Below are 17,872 nucleotides of genomic sequence, written 5' to 3'. Positions count from 1 at the left end.
AGATAACATCTGGATGGGCAGGATGACGAGTAGCACACCGAAATGGAAAGTAGGGGGTCACATAGCCTGACTAAAATCGCGCCCTAGCGGCTGGCCCTACATTTGTCATTAACCCCAGCCAGCGAGAGGTTGTGTAAACACAGGCTAGGGGTCACAGAACAATTGAGATGATATATCAATAATCTGCTCTGAATAGTTTTAAAGAACGGTTGCAGGTAGATGTGCGAAAGTTAGACGCGACGGATCATTCAGTGTAATATAACCAGCTGCTGCCGCGCCGCGCGCCTGCGAAGCTGGTGTGTTACACCGAAGGGCGGTTATACCGGCTATATAGATACAGATACAGAATAAACCTTTTTACAGAGATCAGAACGCATGTGAGGCGACAGGAAATCTAGGTCATATGTCAAAGGTAAAGGCTCCGTAAAAGAAAACAGTCCCTGTCTCGACAATTCTGTCGATTTGCATAACAGTGTTTGAACGGCACATGCGTTCTGATCTCTGTAAAAGGGCTAACAGGCAAGTTCAAGATGTTCAGGATCAGGATCCGTGAATATTCCATGTCATAACAACTTACCTCATGCCGTAGCCTGCTATCTGAAGCGTCAAAAAGATACATTTCAATAATATTGCGCTGGAAGGTTTCGCCATTTCAAACGATTCCGCCATATTTATTTGTGATGACGTCAAATTAGGAACTGGCCACTTCAAATTAGGGGTCTGCACCGTGCGCTAGAATAAATGGACCAACGTCTTGCTGTTCGTTTTTATTTTTCTTCAAAAATGAATGTCTGCAGCCTGCACTGTCTCATCATTGTAAAATCTCTACTGTTTCGGATTAAAAAATCATGCACAATGCCCTTCTTAGCTTTTGATCAAATATAGTTATATTTCAGCCATACTATAGGTATGGTGAAATATATTGTATTCGTAATGTTTCTTCTTTCTTTCTCCTGTCAAATCTTCAAATCGATTCAACTCCGTCGTTCCAGGACCGAATTACTTGAGATTTGGCACAAAGGTAGAGTGGGTCAATTCCCAGGTCTTTTCTTTCTCATTTTTTTCATATCTTCCTTTCAAATGATTTTATTCATGTTTTTTGCAATTTTTATGTACATTTTGCCCCCCTGTACCCTGGTATTACAGCCGAATGACCTGAAATTTAGTACAGAGGTGCCTTGATCATATACCCACAAAAATCCAAAAATAATTTTGGCATACGGTACAGCAAAATGCCTAATTTTGGCATTTTTTGCCCCCCAAATGACATTTTTGGCTCCTATACCCCCATTTTACAACCAAATGACCTGAAATTTGGTATAGGAGTGCCGTCTACATATGCGCATATGAATTCATTAACACTTTTGGCATACGGTACAACAAAATGCTTAATTTTGGAATTTTTTGGCCATTGTTTGACCAAAAACGTACGCTTTTAGCTCCTGTTCCCTGGTCTTGTAACCAAATGACCTACATTTTGGTAAATAGGTGCACCAGATATTCATTCAAATGACCCATGTATAATTTCTGGCATAAACCACTTCAAAATGATATATTTGGGGACTTATTTGGTAATTCTCCACTGGCCAGAGGGTCAACGACCTCAAGGTCGTTGACCTCTCCCACCTGAAGACAGCATGTGCACATGTCTATATATACTAGTAACTTGATTAAAGAGGCAACCAATCACGTAGCCTGAGTCCCGAAGGGGATTGGCAGCCAATCAGTGAGCCCGGTGTTATCTGGATGAGTCCAGTCTGGCACGGAGGGGGTACATATTTTTTTTTAATTCATCTTTGGACTGTTGATTATATAATGTCTCTCAGTGGGAGTATCTTTGAACTGGACTATTTTGCAATTCTACATGGGGTGTACAGGAAGAGTCCATTCTTGCATGGATGGGGCATTTTTTAAAGATTTGTTTATGGACTTTGGTGATTTGATATGTCAAAGTGTTTCAGCGTGGTTATTTTTTGACTGGTCAACTTTGCAATTTTACATAGGTTGTGCTGGAAGAGTCCATCTTTACATGGGGGGATTCTTAAAATCCATTTTTGGGACTTTGGTGATTACGTCCAAGTCCAATTTTAGCGGATGTATTTTTGGACTGCACCAGTTTATATAGGGGCATCGCAAGAAGAGTCCATTCTTGCAAGGGGATGTTTTCAAATTTAGTTTTAGAAAGGTGATGATTCAATATTCCATTTTTAGTGGAAGTGTTTTTGGACTGGTCTATTTTACATTTTCATGCCTTTTTTGCTTAGTTCAACCTTGGCCATGTTTTCAGTGGGAGTATTTCTGGACTGGTCTATTGTGCAAATTCACATGGGGTGCACTGGAAGAGTCCATTCTTGCACTAGGAATTTTGTAAGATTCATTTTTGGGTGTCATTAAGTGTCATTAGTGGAAGTGACTTTTAAACAAAAGTGTTCGATTTTTGCACATGGGTGATTTCGGAATAGTCTATTGTTGCATGGGGAGGGAGATGGCTGAAATATGCTGCATGTGCTCTCAAGCAAATGTCGGCCTTTCTAGTTGATCATGTATCTGTTTACTAGACTACATTTTATTGTTGTCCTCAGATTCTGGCTGCTATGATTTTCCCACCCTTGTTGTTCATCATTGAGTACGTTGAAGACGAAGATCCAACACACGAGCATGAGGATGGACCATCGATATTGGACAGGATCACGTTCTACTACACAGCACCTATCACCAAGTTCATGTACAGTGTGGTGAGGAAAGCCTTGTGATTTTGAATTTACAACTATGCATGCAATTGCTATTACTTTATTTTTATATTATTTATTGCTTCATATAATATAAGCAAAATGTTTTAGTAAAAATGAAGAAAAAAAAGCTTTTTGTAAAACGAAAACTATAAAAAGGAATAATGGACTTCAACATTGGGAAGCAAGATGGATGACAAAAATCCATCAATCAATCAATAAACCAGCAATTAACCAACCAATCTATCAATCAGTCAATCAGCCAATCACAACAACCTGTCCGTGTATTCAATAAAAATATGAACGATATCGAAAGTATCACATTTTTGTGAACTGTAAATGTTATTGCATAAACAGAAGTGTTCTGAATAACAAAATTCTTTCAATCTACGCAAGTGTTCTATTCCACCGATGTTTCGTTGACTATTACATTCTTTAGATCAGTGCATGTAAGCTGCATGAATTTCATGCCTTTTAAAATGGTACATAAAAGACGTAAAAAAACAACAATGCCGTTGTCGGCAGGATTCGAACCTGCGCGGGAAGATCCCAATGGATTTCTAGTCCATCGCCTTAACCACTCGGCCACGACAACTGCTTGTTAGACTGCTACTCTGACTGGTTCACATTGCACTGCAACATAGGTGTCGCTGCTTATAGATGTGGTCCCAAACGCAAAGTATTTACATGTATGATTGCACAGCTGCATAGGTGTCGCTGATTACAGACGCGGTCCAAACCGTTAAGTATTTATATGTATGCAGATGCGGTCCAAAACGCAAAGTATTTACATGTAAAAAGGAAATGCAGCGTAGATGTCGCTGCTTGCAGATGCGGTCCAAAACACAAAGGATTACAAGTATGAATGCACTGCAGCACAGGTGTCGCTGCTTCCAGATGTGGTCCTAAACGCAAAGTATTTACATGTATAGATGCACTGCAGCACAGATGTCGCTGCTTACAGATGCAGTCCAAAACGCAAAGTATTAACTTGTATAAATGCACTGCAGTAATAGATGCTGCTGCTTACAGATGCGGTCCCAAACGCAAAGTATTACATGTTAAAATGAACTACAGCATAGGTGTCGCTGCTTACAGATTCTGTCCAAAACGCAAGGAATTTACATGTACGAATGTACTGCAGCATAGGTGTCGCTGCTCACTGATGCGGTCCAAAACGCAAATTATTTACTTGTATAAATGAATTGCAGCATAGGTGTCGCTGCTTACAGATGCGTTCTTTCTCTACACAGGTGTCGCACGTGCTGTTGATATTCATCTTTAGCTACATGGTGCTGTTCGAACTACAGCCGCTCAGTAAAGAGTCAATCGGATGGTCGGAGGGCCTGATGGTGTTGTGGATTGCAATCCTTGGATTAGAAGAAATCAGGCAAATGGTGCGTGAAATTTGATAGCAGTCCATTAAAACTTCTCTCAAAACTCCCAACGTAAATAACACCAACGTTTCCAATGGTAACATAGTACTTCATTTACCGGAAGAAAACTGACTTTATGCAACGAACACTTGAAATAAATGTGGACATGCCCAAATGTTCGCAAATAGACCGGGACTTGACGGCAACAGTGGATCGTAAGTGCCAGATAACCTGTGTCGTCCCCCGTCTCAGTTCAAAGCAGGGCGATGAGCTCTATTTATTTGAAACGTTGGTCATTTAAAGTTAAGCCTCCTTTTATAATGTCATTTACCAAATATTTTTGATACAGTTAGTTCAGTCTTCTTTATAGTGCCATTTAGCAACATAGAATTAACTCTCGTGCTAATAATACTTCACATATTTGTCAGGTTGGTGCAGGTGTGATGATCCAGACCTGGATCTCCAACCCGTGGAACATCCTGGACATCTTCATAGTGGCTCTGTTCGAGATCTCCTTCCTCATCCGCCTGTCTCTGGAGAAGGGGTTCGAGAAAACGGATTTCCAGCTGATCCGGATCCTCTACTGTTTCACCCTGATCCTCATTTGTTACCGAACCTTCCCCATGTTTTACCTCAGTAAAACCATGGGTCCCAAGATCGTCATGATCTGGAAAATGGTAGGTCTCCATTTTGAGAGCAGACGTCAGAGTTGTATATCACATGGAAGGGCTCAAAATACGACTAGAGTGCACGTGCCACTTATTATATTTGAAAATCTTTTTTTCCTGAAAAAGTTTGGCCCAATCTGGAAACCTTTCTGGGTAAAAGTGACAAATAAGGTCTACCCTTTCCCATTTTTGTCAAAATTTGTTCAGATCACCAGTTTAGTTGGCGTAAGGAGAGATTTGAGTTGTTGGGTCCTGGGATGGATAGATGGACACTCGATGAACTACCCTTGATTGTTCTGTGACTAAGTGTCGGAATAGTACATTGTTGGCGATGCGCTTTATACTGCAATACTGATTAAAGACACTAGTCGTCGCTGTGAGACCGTCTGCATCTCAGCACAACGACCATACATGCTTATTTAGATTCTTGGTTCTATCTACCTTGTCTGTGATTTTGACCAGAATATGAGAGCTTAAACCCTATCTGTTCCTTCTAACCCAAAAAATCTCTAGATATCTAGATACTGTACATGTGTACTTTATTATGTATGATTTTCTCCATGTATGTTTGATTTGAAAACTAGTTTTAATTCCTAAACGTAACGTTCTCCAAATTGTTTGTTTTATGTACAGGTTGGTGACGTGATGTTTTTCCTGTGTATCCTGGCCGTGTTTGTTGTGGCGTACGGCGTGCCCAGACTGGCCCTGACCGAGCCGGACAGCAAGTTCACCCCGGCCTACACGGAGAAGGTGTTCCGTACGCCGTACTGGCAGATGCACGGAGAACTGTTGTACCTGGAGGAAGGGGAGGGGCCAGATCGTGAGTTTAACTTTTGAAAATTTATTCAGAAAACCTTGCAGCCAGAGGCTGAATTGTGCAATGCTTACAATTGCTGCCGGTACATAAATAGTTTGATGTGATGCACACATTGCAATAGTACATAATGGATATGTATGTAATATTTAGATTTTCTTTGAAAAGATATCGATGTAACACATTAATAGACAATCACTCATTCACTCCCTTACTTACTAAGCCGCCCACTCTCAGTCTCATGCACTCATTCATTCACTCAGTCAAGCACAAACTCATCCACTCATTCACTCACTCAATCACTCATTCACTCATTCTATGCAAGGACGTTATATCAGATATGCAAGCGGTGTCTATGGCCGACTAGTAAGTTGAATCACGGTGTCTAACGTATAAGGTCATGACAGTTTTAAATGCTAACAGAAAATTCTTATGTATGATAAGATATTCTTTTTCTTGAACAAATCAGTGCCCTGGTATGTTGACTTCATGGAGGCGGGGTACATGCTGCTGGTTAATGTGATGTTACTGAACCTGCTCATCGCTCTCTTCACGTAAGTAGCTCATGTAACTTTTTTTTAAAGGTACAAGTAGTCCCAGAGCCTTGTTGATGTAGTAGGGGCAGTTAACGTTGGATGTTATCCACTGTGTGTTGGGCATGATACTGGAAGGTGGAGCCCAACCCTCTCCTTCCAATACCCTTTACCTCTCCAACTTCAGGTCAGGTATCCATTTTTGCACCTCAAGATGAAGTCAATAAAGTCGTGTTAAGTGCCTTTCCCAATGACATAACGTCTAGCAAGGGACTCCAGGAATCCACCCCTTGACCGGAAGATCTTGAGACCGACAGTCTGTCCACTCGATCAATTGACTTCTACGATATTTCCTTTGGTTATCACGCCACATTTTCTCAAATCGTTCTAAATTCATTCCGTTTCATGATCGAATACTACACCGCACACTGATATCATCATTATTTCTTTAAAGTACCAGTGCTAGTTATTATAATTAGATTCCGTAAAGAATTATACTAGTAATGCACTGTGACCCTTCGCTCCCCCTGCCTATCCCCAGTTTCACCATTGAACATGTGCAGGAGCATGCGCACCAGTACTGGAGCTACTACCGGTATGACGTCATCCAGGAGTACCATGACCGCCCCCTGGGTCCCGGACCTCTCCTCCTGATAGGTCTGGTGTGGAAACTGTGGCAGCACTACGGTGCAGAGAACGGCGACACGTCCAACAATCCCTTCAGTGAGTAACACACTTTGCGGTAGTGTGCATGCATAGAGAAGTATAGGGAACCATGCTTGGGTGTCATGCATGTATCTATGGCTCTAGCAATGTACAAAGGCAATGAAAAGAGGCTTGCTTTTATGTGATGATAACCCAAATCTTTCGTTTGGAACATCATAGCTTAAACCATGGTGGTAGCAGGTATGGACATCCGAGCACGTATGACCCACTGCTGACGCCATGCTTCCCAAATATCATGCGCGTCAGGTAGCATATAGATTCTCGACGATATAAAAGCAATAGTGACGGAGAGGGCATGTGTAACAAGATCATCATCACAGACATAGAATTTTCTTTTTTTTATCACCAAAATATTCTGTGAAGTATCAGCAGGGTGGCAAGTCATCGAATGTCAAGATTTAAGCGTTTTATTACATGGATTACATTGTATTGCAGCTATAGATATCGCTGCTTACAGATGCGATCCCAAATGTAAAGTACATGTATACGAAGAATTGCTCGAGAAAGATGATAGACTGCCACCAAAGCTTAGGATAAATAAAGTATTTGTTTACAAATGATTGTTATTCATAAAAAAATATTTCTTGAAATTCATGTAAACAGGACGAGCGTTCAGTGGTAAGGAAGACACGAATCTTCAGGAACTGGAGAAGAAGGCTGTTGCTAACGTGCAGACAAAATTGGAGAAGGGAATATACAAGATACAACAGCCTGCTGAAGACAGGTAATTTTTTATCATTTTCATGTTGCAAAAATGGTACTCTGGTCTTTTCGCTACTTGTCTGTAAGCCATTAACAGATTGTATTGTTGGGACGGTACTAGCTTATGTGAAAGCAAATTGAAGAAGTTTGTCCTTACAAGATGGATAGAAGTTTTCAGTATGTGTTCTATAGATAAATGGCGTGTCAAGAGTAAATGCATGTAATTGTGTTATACAAATATATGTTTATCATAAATTGACACCATTCTGAGTGAATGATATCATAATTCTTTTTCTTCGTATTGTATACATGCGCCGCTAACATGTTGAGCTTCATTTGGCGTCAAGAAGTTAGTGAAGGATTAAAAAATACTCATCCATCCAATAAAAAATGATTTGTTTTTTTAGACCTTTTAACGTGAAGAAATCGCATTAATTACACGGCTCATCTTTTTGTGCTGTCTCCTTGTAGCCCGCCAGAGGACGTTGGAGGTGAACTGAAGTCGCTGAGCGAAAGGATGACGAGTATGGAGGGAGATCTCAAAGCAATAAGGACTCTATTAGAGGATCTTAACAAAAAATAATCATATCTACAGTTCCACAAACTATAGTAAACGGACCAAGGCATTGTCATAACAGACAACTACATCTGGACAGATCTAGTTATTTTGGGCATGCATATGTGTTGTCCATTATCATATAAGTCTCTAGTTGTAAATACATTTTATATAGATGCAAAATGTTGACATCCGTGCTATGGTGCTTGCTTTGATAGTTCATAAAATGTACATCCATATGAAAGAGTACCAGTTTGTTTATGCGTAGTTTTCAGCTTGTGGGCACAGCCTTACATATAAGGGGTATAGTTTAGAATTGCTACTTTCAGGTGATGCTATAAATCTTGAATAATTAAGCGTCTGCATGACAATTACAAGTTAGAGGTAGTGTTTTTTTAATGATTATCCAAATTCAACTTCTGTAAGTTCAGAGAAATTGGATGATGAAATTTCATTTTGTTCATACTGTATGACATGAACGAGCTCATCTCTGGTTTAGGTGCTAGAATTGTGAATGTATGAATCACATTAAAACTTTATCACTGTTAGTAGAATGTAACGAGATTTCATTTCATGAATCAGGTTGCAATATGCTTCTATGATACAATATGAGACTATGACATGTCTAATACTATCACATAGTATACGTGCGTTTTGTATTGTGGTATTAGTTTTGCATTGCGCAATGGGAATACCAAGATAGAATATGACACTAACAGAACATATCCACAACATATCAATGACCACTGGACGTTGTATGAAAGACAATTTATTGAGCAACAAATGTACATCCAATATATTGATGTAAACGTTACAACACTTGCATGGACAGAATAACAGACGACATCAATAACTTATCATTACTACGAACATTTAGTAAACATGGAACTGTGCGATACTTCCAGTAGTGTGCGAGTATTGCACAAACGCGCACCCCGATTTTGGCAATGACTTGCAACTATTTAAAATATTGAACTGTGCGTACTTTGATCGAGAAAATTTGGTAATGTAGCCCAAATTTTCACACACTCAGGTAATCTCACAAGTAATATACTGTAAATGCAGAAATGTTCGCGGTGGATTAATGTTCGCGGTTTTCGCGGCGGTCGCTTCACCGCGAATTTAAAACCACCGCGAACATTTTTCCATAACAGTAAGAGACTGCAGTGCATGGTGCTACCGCGAAATTAAAACCACCGCGAAAAGTCCATTTTCCCGCTACAAAATCCTCGCGAACTCAAATGCATTTACAGTACACAGATTTGTATGCACAATTCATCTGCATCAGTATGTTCCAATAGACGAAGGACACTGTCGGTATTTTTCACCAAATTGATATTCTTATTGTTTACAACCTTGTAAGACGTGATGATCGCATGATGAAATGTTTCTCAAGTTTTTTTCTGGTGCGTCTTGAAGGTAAATACCTACTTTCACTTTATGCAACATACAATCACACTACGAATGGGTACTTCTTTTGTAGTGAATAACATTAAATCACTCCAATAGCACCTGAACTTGAAAGAGAAAAACTCTTCTTTCAGTTTTCTTCCACAACTTAGATAATACTGCAGTTAGTGTCCGTCCAGACAGGAGGCGTTGCATAACCCCTCGTCGATGCTCTCAAGAGAAGGTCTTTGCGAAGCTTTGATGAGTGTGTTACTTAGTCTTCGCCCCCTTTGAATGGCCTTTTCCAAAGGTAACGGATACATGTCCTCGTTCGTACCAGGGGGGTGGCCGTTTGATAACGGAACAGCGGCATGGTCAGACGAACCGTTCGGAAGTAACGTCACGTTCGAAGGGGTTGATGGTAGTGACGTCACGATCGGAGGGGTTACCGGAAGTGACGCATCCGTGGGAGGCGGTGATCCGTAACTAATGGAATCTTCCAACGTCATCAGTGTAGTGCCTGTAAAAAAGTATGACGAAAAAACATTTTGATTACGGAATATACAAATTGAAAATCTTCAATGAGGATGGTGGTATTCAGAAACTGTCCAGTAGCTTTAGTGAAAAATGTCTTTAACGTTGAATAGGTAGACCGAAGCAAAAGATCCTAAAAAACACGGCTTCTGTCAAGGATATATTAGTTCCTCTCTTTCCTGGATGACGCCATGTTGATATGATTTAATATATGGATGAAATCGTCTAGAAACCCCGAAACTGATGCGAGCGTACGAAAAAAAAAGTTTACCTCTCTCCAAAAAACTTCAAAAGTTGCCTTTAAACAAACGCATCCGTCCCATGACACTCTTCATTTTTGGTTTCTCATATCTTCTAAGAATCTGGAATTGTTTTTTGCAATATGCAGCAAATATTTTCCCATTTTGCTTCGTTCGATTTGGTCAAAAGCCTTTTTCTAATAGATGAAAATCGAGAGATGAAAATCGTTGCGCATGCGGATGTCATCAATATAATCGATGGTCTGAAAACGTGTTCTATAGCAAATCCACTCTACATCTCCTTACCAGAGTCGTCACTATGAATACTGGTCCGTCTGCCGGTGTTGTCTGCACCAGAAGCGGTGCTGTAGGTCTCGGTACGTAGGGCCATGGCAGCTATCAGCTGGTGAGACATCCCCAGGTCTGTGATACGGACGGAGATGCTGAGGGCACGGGTCCGGGACTCTCGCCGACCCTGGGGAAAGAACACCATCTTTAGAAAACGTCTGCTACTAGGCTCTACTATTGCTGTTGCTATTGGGATCAGGAGTTTTAATCACAAATCAAGTATAACCGGGAAGGAAAAAATGACATGTAATAGCTAATTTGTTGCACACAGCTGTACAATATGGATGTCATATCAGCGTGCAAAACACCCACTTGCACCACTTTTTGCTTAGTGCAACTTACTTTTAAACTCCGGTTGCACAGGGTGCAACTTAGATTTTGGGTCTCAGAACTCGATTTTGTTCTTAATTTACTAATAGAAGAAATAAATGGACCGAGGCAGCTCCGTTTCATATCAGCCAAACATGTATGTATTGTACCTTTCTTTTAGAAATTAGTGAATTGTAGGTGGTACAACTTGAAATTCAGTTGTGCAACTAGTTTTTGCCCCAGATTGCACACTGCTGCAACTTGGCTCAGAAAAGTATTTTGTACACTGCATATAATTGTAAGAGAGCGGCCACACTATAGTGCGTATTTCCAAGTCCGTGTAAGTTGCATATTGAGGGAAAGAAGCTACATTCTACTCTAACTCTTTAATGTGTGGTCTATTTATCGAACCGAAAAGCAAACTGTATCTTAACCTCCAAAAAACATTTATACGGAACTTATATGGACTTGAATATGCGAACTCGTGTACCCACTCCCTTGCATTTTAGGATTTGCTTTAGTGTAAAGATGAAAATATGAAGATAGAAAGTTATACATTCAGGCAAGTTATTCTGCACGCCAATTGACCACACCAGCCTATAGGTACATTCCTTTTTTTTACAGGGACTACCACATTCGCTTTTCTCAAAAATCGATTTTTTTAGCTCCAATTGAAAGAATGGCACCGAGGTTATATCCGTTTTTTCAGACTTTCTCAGACGTTCCGTTTTCTCAGTATTTTATCTTCCGAAATAAAAAGTAGTTACAGAAAGTGCATTCATGAGATATGCGAAACTATAATATTACTTACCCTTCGGCCTAGGCCACCTCTCCATCCCCTGCGTCCGTACAGCCTGTCGTCCCCACATAGCAGCAGTACCAGCTCCTTCCGCACGGTGCGGTTCCACACCCCGTACATCAGCGGGTGACACACACTCCCACAGAACGACAGGCAAACAACCACGCTCTGTATCCATGGCAACAGACTAGCGGAACCCTGCACTGCCTGGTACATCAGACAGGTGGCGTAAGGAGCCCACGGAATGATAAACGAGCCTAACACGAACACTAAAGTTCTCGCGGCTTTCCATTGTTTACCAGTCTTTACGTAGAGGGGACACTGTAGACCAGAGTCGGGAGAGTCTGTGTCTAAACCGCGGTTTCCTACGTGTATTTTGCGTGACTTTGTCCGGGCTACTTTGAGAATGTGCCAGTAACAGAACAACATTTCGAGTAGAGGTGCGACGAAACATGAGGTGGTCCAGACGATGGAGTAAGACAAGCTTCTGTCCCACTGTACGGCACAGCTCGCTTTGGACTCCTGTAGGGGTAGATAAATGGGTTAAAGTGTCACACAAACATTGCAAACTTTGCACACAAAATTTTCAACATACGTAGATTTGCCTCCTTTTAGTTTTGCTTCCGATTTTACTCTTAGCTTACGATTACTGTGTACCATTTGAACACTTGTAGTACTGTAAAAGGGACAATGTTCGTAGTGGTTTTATGTCGTTTGTTTTTCGCTGTCTGTAAACCACTTTTCAGCGCACTCTCACTGCACTTGCGTCACTGCGGAGTTCGTTCACTGCGTTCACTTTGTTACTTTCTCTGATTTTTTTATAACCTAGACATTGCGTAATATGTAAAAGTTTGACTTAGAAGCCGACAAAATACAAAAAAAGTATTGTTGGCACTTTTTTTTAAAACTACAGAATCTCTTTTAATTTATAAAAAAAATGACATGATTATAAAAAGAAACCCATCACAGACTTCTTAAACGGCAGTGTTTTGTTCGGTGGGTAGGGGGCGTGATTCGGGATTTTCAACATAAAACGATCTTCCAGAACATTATTGAACCTGGCCAATGTTGAAAATCGTGAATCAGCGCTTCCCAGAAAAAAATGCACGCCGACGCACCAATAAGTCTACGAAGGAGCAAAACTATGCCTCCTATGAACATATCTAGATGACTGACCTGGAACTGGTACTTGCCCCAGCCGAACAGCGGAGGTAGAGCGATAACAGTAGCGTGTATAGTGGTATTAGTAGTAGTATAGTAGTAGTATTACTGACCTGGAACTGGTACTTGCCCCAGCCGAACAGCGGAGGTAGAACGATAACAGTAGTAGCAGTAGTAGTATTACTGACCTGGAACTGGTACTTGCCCCAGCCGAACAGCGGAGGTAGAACGATAACAGTAGTAGCAGTAGTAGTATTACTGACCTGGAACTGGTACTTGCCCCAGCCGAACAGCGGAGGTAGAGCGATGACAGTATCGTGTATAGTGGTATTAGTAGTAGTATAGTAGTAGTTTTACTGACCTGGAACTGGTACTTGCCCCAGCCGAACAGCGGAGGTAGAGCGATGACAGTATCGTGTATAGTGGTATTAGTAGTAGTATAGTAGTAGTTTTACTGACCTGGAACTGGTACTTGCCCCAGCCGAACAGCGGAGGTAGAGCGATGACAGTATCGTGTATAGTGGTATTAGTAGTAGTATAGTAGTAGTTTTACTGACCTGGAACTGGTACTTGCCCCAGCCGAACAGCGGAGGTAGAGCGATGACAGTAGCGTGCAGCCAGATGTAGAACAGCAGCTGGTACCCGCGCTGGGGCGTGATGATGTCAGGGTACATCATGGGCCGGACTATGGCGTAATATCTAAAATAAACATGAAATAGATTATTCTTATGGTTTCAAATCATATTCATCATTCAAAGACTACTGTAAGTTAAGGTAAAGGTAAACGTTTTGCCCCAACCGAAGTCATGCATCCATATTTATAAACCTGTGTGGACTGCGCGAGAAAAGCTTGGTAAGGCCTTCGTCACATTTCCAAACCGGGGCCCGACCGGGCAGTTTTCAGGAACGAAAAGTATGATATAAAAAGACACCGAACTACACAAGACGTAAAGAGAAAAGTCGTGGGCATAATGTGTGTATGCTTTTATGTATATTTACCTCCATGAAATTTCATGGAGGTTATATTTTACCCCGCGTTTGTCTGTGTGTCTGTGTGTCTGTCTGTCTGTCTGTGTGTAAACAAGATAACTCAAGAACGGCTGGGTGGATTGGTTTGATACTTGGTGTGTTGGTAGGGTGTGATGAAAGCTGGAAATGATTAGATTTTGGGTCCCCTAGCGGCTCCCCTTGGTATTGCAGCGCAACTTCCGGTTTTGCTATCTTGGTGTTCTGAACATGCTATGGTCACGATTTTTGAGTATTAGAAAGCTCTTGTGCTCAGGAAGAAGTGACATAAGTTTGGGCCCCCTAGCGTCTAGTTTTGGGATAGCAGGGCCATTCTTGTCAAAAACTTCTGACGAGGATAACTCAAGAAGGGAACAACGGATTTTCATGATTTTTGGTATGTAGGTACCTTGGACAATGTTGTACAAGATGATATGCTAATTATGCAAAGTAGGAGCAAATATGCATAATTAATGACAACATTCAATCATAGCAGTTTTTTCTATGTATCTCTTGCCTTGGACGTGATATGGTCTTGGCATTTGGGTGGTAGATAGCTTTCAGTGTCATGACAAAGTGGAGCAAATTTCAGCCCCCTAACATTTAATTTAGGAACTGCAGAGGCGTTTTTGTCAAGACATTCCAAAGAGGATAACTGCAGAAAGGATTGACGGATTGGCATCATATTAGGCATGTGGGTACCTTAGGCAAAGATGTTCATAATGATATACATGTTATGCAAATGAGGACTTAATTTGCATAATTAATGAGGAAATTGTATAATTCCATTGTTTTCAATAACTGGACTTCAATAAATGTAACACATGTTAATTATGATAGGTGGAATATAAGCAGATACTAAATATGGTAATGATTAGATTTTGGGCCCCCTAGCGGCTCCCCTTGGTACTGCAGCGCAACTTCCGGTTTTGCTATCTTGGTGTTCTGAACATGCTATGGTCACGATTTTTGAGTATTAGATAGCTCTTGTGCTCAGGAAGAAGTGACATAAGTTTGGGCCCCCTAGCGTCTAGTTTTGGGATAGCAGGGGCATTCTTGTCAAAAACTTCTGACGAGGATAACTCAAGAAGGGAACAACAGATTTTCATGATTTTTGGTATGTAGGTACCTTGGGCAATGTTGTACAAGATGAAATACTAATTATGCAAAATAGGAGCAAATTTGCATAATTAATGACAACATTCAATCATAGCAGTTTTTTCTATGTATCTCTTGCCTTGGACGTTATATGGTCTTGAAATTTGGGTGGTAGATAGCTTTCAGTGTCATGACAAAGTGGAGCAAGTTTCAGCCCCCTAACATTCAATTTAGGAACTGCAGGGGCATTTTTGTCAAGACATTCCAAAGAGGATAACTGCAGAAAGGATTAACGGATTGTCATCATATTAGGCATGCGGGTACCTTAGGCAAAGATGTTCATAATGATATACATGTTATGCAAATGAGGACTTAATTTGCATAATTAATGAGGAAATTGTATAATTCCATTGTTTTCAATAACTGGACTTCTGATAAATGTAACACATGTTAATTATGATAGGTGGAATATAAGCAGATACTAAATATGGTAATGAGGAACTTATTTGCATAATTTATGTAAAAATTGCAAAACCACTTTATGATTAATAATGGGAATTTTATAATTGCGACATGTGTACGATTGTCAATGATGAACAACACCATGCATAAATTATGTCAATGTCTTAGTCATTTGCGTGAAATTTACAAAAGCTCTAAATTTTCATGGAGGTATGAGGTCGCCGAACTCTAGTTTTATATTTCTTTCTCGTTTCCACATACACTGTTTGAAACAGCCCCACCGGCCCCCGTTTGAAAATGGGACGTTAGCCTTTTCGGTAATCTAGATACTAGTGAAAGATGGAAGTTCTGCTGCAGTACCGAGGTCACATAAAAGGGGGCCCAAAATCGCCGTTGAGTTTCGTCTTCCCAACACCTACCCACATACCAAATATCATCGTGATTCATCAAGAGGTTCTTGTGTTGCGCTGACTAACAATTCCGGACACACAAACACACACACACACACACACACATACACACACACACACACTATGGACCCCTGTGCAAACCAAATCGCACTATGGATGACACATGTCGCTGCCTTTTGGATTACGCAGTTTTCATTTGCTTCCAAATTTAGGTATAATCCCATTGGGCGGACTTCTAATCCCTGCCATGTGACTACAATCACGGAGCGCCATATGGCAGTACATACCGTGGGAAATTCGTACCAAAAAGAGTGGAGATACTTTGGACCAACCTACGCACCTGCTTCGATATTGTAATCAACCCTAGTGAGAGTTTGCTGCCGTTCCAATATTTTCAAAAATCTCTGAAAGGTAACTGTATGGACAATTTCTGACCACTTACTTTCAAATACTTTCCAGCAAATATAGATGAAAACATGTTCAAAGTTTCATTCTCAACTGTTGGAACAGTTTAGAAATTTTTTTTCAAGGCTTTATTCGTAAAAAAAAACAAATACATACATATACAGGCTATTATGTATAACCACAATACACGACATGATTGCCACAATTGTCATTGAATGATTATGATACATGTAGATGGTTACAAAAACAAGTTGTTTTTTACATTCAGGACTTTTTCTTTCATAACAAGTTTACAGTATTTTATAACTCAGTAGATCTAGACTGGACAGTTAAGAAATATTGTGAATGGCGACTAAACTTTCGTGTTCTTTCCTCTTGGTGTTTGACTTTCTACCTGGAACATGTACCCATAGATATTCTTATACATGGTGAAAGTAGGTCATATAAAGGAATCCAGGACCCGGTAACTGACAAATATATTCACACTGTAGATTTCTATATACACATGTATTATAACTGTGCCGGAAAATTTCACATGCAAAATATATCTACAAAATGTGTATGTGTATGATCATACGACCTTTTAATGATCATAGAAATAGGCTTAAAAATAAACTTCATAAAAATAGCATCCGACCCTTCATACATTGATTGATGATTATATTTGTGTTGCTAATAAAAACTGGATGCAGTTTTGGAGCGCGTTTATTTTGAGACCAAACCGCAAGTGGTGACAACACATTCCGTTCCCAACTGGGGGCGCATATCGTTTTCTTAGAAATTTCAATTCCAAACAAAGACTTTCAGAAATAGACCGACGAAGAAAATGGTCCCTTGGAAAAAAATAACCCTCCATTGTACTCTCCAAGCAGAGGTTGGTGGGATGACTTTGACCGAAAAGATGAAAGTTGAAAGAAGGTCAGAATCTTCCCAGCCAACCTCTGCTTGGAGATAGCCTGTACAGGGCGCTGGAAAAAAAATAGTTGAGATTGGCCAAATAATACAGAAAACACGCCAGAGGAGTTAGATGGCTGAGGAGTACAGTTTGTGACCTAAGTCCTTTGGCGTGTTTTCTGTCTTATCTAGCCAATTTCTTATTGGGCTATTTTTTTCCAGCGACCTGTGGAGCCTGATAGAGGCTACCCAAACCCTGCAAGTCCGGGCGCCGTGTCAGGGCTCTGCTAGACTAACTACGCTGGATTTAGGTTAAAAAGTTTGTCAGGGGTAGAATTTGGCCACCATGGGTTTTTCATTGACCAGCCTTAAGTAGCGCGGACTGACTATTGGTTAATACTTCTCTTTTTCTATGAATTCTACAAACCATACCTGCGAGGCAAGAGAGCGGAAAGACATAACATAAAGGACTTAGAAGGTCAACGAAATAGTCGTCTACTGTGTAAGGACTGCTCGAATACTTGTAACATTCAAGTTATCCTCGGAATTTTCGTCTTGTCGTCTTGTCGCTAGGCTGAAAACTACCTACGCGTTCTCCAAACGACAAGGCATTAAATGATTAATCACTTGCCATAAATCGTCTATTTTTCCCTCAACAAGTCTTTAATTAGCTGTCCAAGTGTCGCTCGGTCGTCTTGCATCAAGAATAGTCCTA

At 40.6% G+C, this 17,872-nt stretch overlaps 2 protein-coding genes, 1 long non-coding RNA gene and 1 other non-coding gene across 4 annotated transcripts in view; 2 read left to right on the top strand and 2 right to left on the bottom strand.

Moving 5' to 3' along the window:
• The window catches only part of LOC118427140 (transient receptor potential cation channel subfamily M member-like 2), a 7,811-nt gene extending 960 nt beyond the window's left edge, over positions 1 to 6,851 (top strand). The window contains exons 2-7 of the mRNA XM_035836778.1: positions 2,583 to 2,735; positions 3,983 to 4,126; positions 4,534 to 4,782; positions 5,407 to 5,593; positions 6,057 to 6,141; positions 6,662 to 6,851. Of these exons, the coding sequence (XP_035692671.1) occupies positions 2,583 to 2,735; positions 3,983 to 4,126; positions 4,534 to 4,782; positions 5,407 to 5,593; positions 6,057 to 6,141; positions 6,662 to 6,851 (1,008 nt within the window). The remainder of the gene's footprint in view (positions 1 to 2,582; positions 2,736 to 3,982; positions 4,127 to 4,533; positions 4,783 to 5,406; positions 5,594 to 6,056; positions 6,142 to 6,661) is intronic.
• Trnas-aga lies at positions 3,243 to 3,324 on the bottom strand. Its single transcript has one exon. It is a non-coding gene; the product is annotated as a tRNA-Ser (tRNA).
• Positions 6,852 to 7,460: 609 nt separating the features above from the next.
• On the top strand, positions 7,461 to 8,650 carry LOC118427386. Its single transcript, XR_004832511.1, has 2 exons — positions 7,461 to 7,570; positions 8,020 to 8,650. It is a non-coding gene; the product is annotated as an uncharacterized LOC118427386 (long non-coding RNA).
• Positions 8,651 to 9,500: 850 nt separating this feature from the next.
• The window catches only part of LOC118427384 (G-protein coupled receptor 161-like), an 18,345-nt gene continuing 9,973 nt past the window's right edge, over positions 9,501 to 17,872 (bottom strand). Inside the window, exons 3-6 of the mRNA XM_035837151.1 lie at positions 13,441 to 13,582; positions 11,735 to 12,244; positions 10,573 to 10,741; positions 9,501 to 10,013 (exon numbers count right to left, since the gene is read on the bottom strand). Coding sequence (XP_035693044.1) covers positions 9,679 to 10,013; positions 10,573 to 10,741; positions 11,735 to 12,244; positions 13,441 to 13,582 — 1,156 coding nt within the window. The 3' untranslated portion in view covers positions 9,501 to 9,678. The remainder of the gene's footprint in view (positions 10,014 to 10,572; positions 10,742 to 11,734; positions 12,245 to 13,440; positions 13,583 to 17,872) is intronic.

The sequence above is a fragment of the Branchiostoma floridae genome, chromosome 12 (genome assembly GCF_000003815.2).
Source record: "Branchiostoma floridae strain S238N-H82 chromosome 12, Bfl_VNyyK, whole genome shotgun sequence".
NCBI classification, from domain to species: domain Eukaryota; kingdom Metazoa; phylum Chordata; class Leptocardii; order Amphioxiformes; family Branchiostomatidae; genus Branchiostoma; species Branchiostoma floridae.
This window is presented reverse-complemented; position numbering and strand designations above follow the sequence as displayed.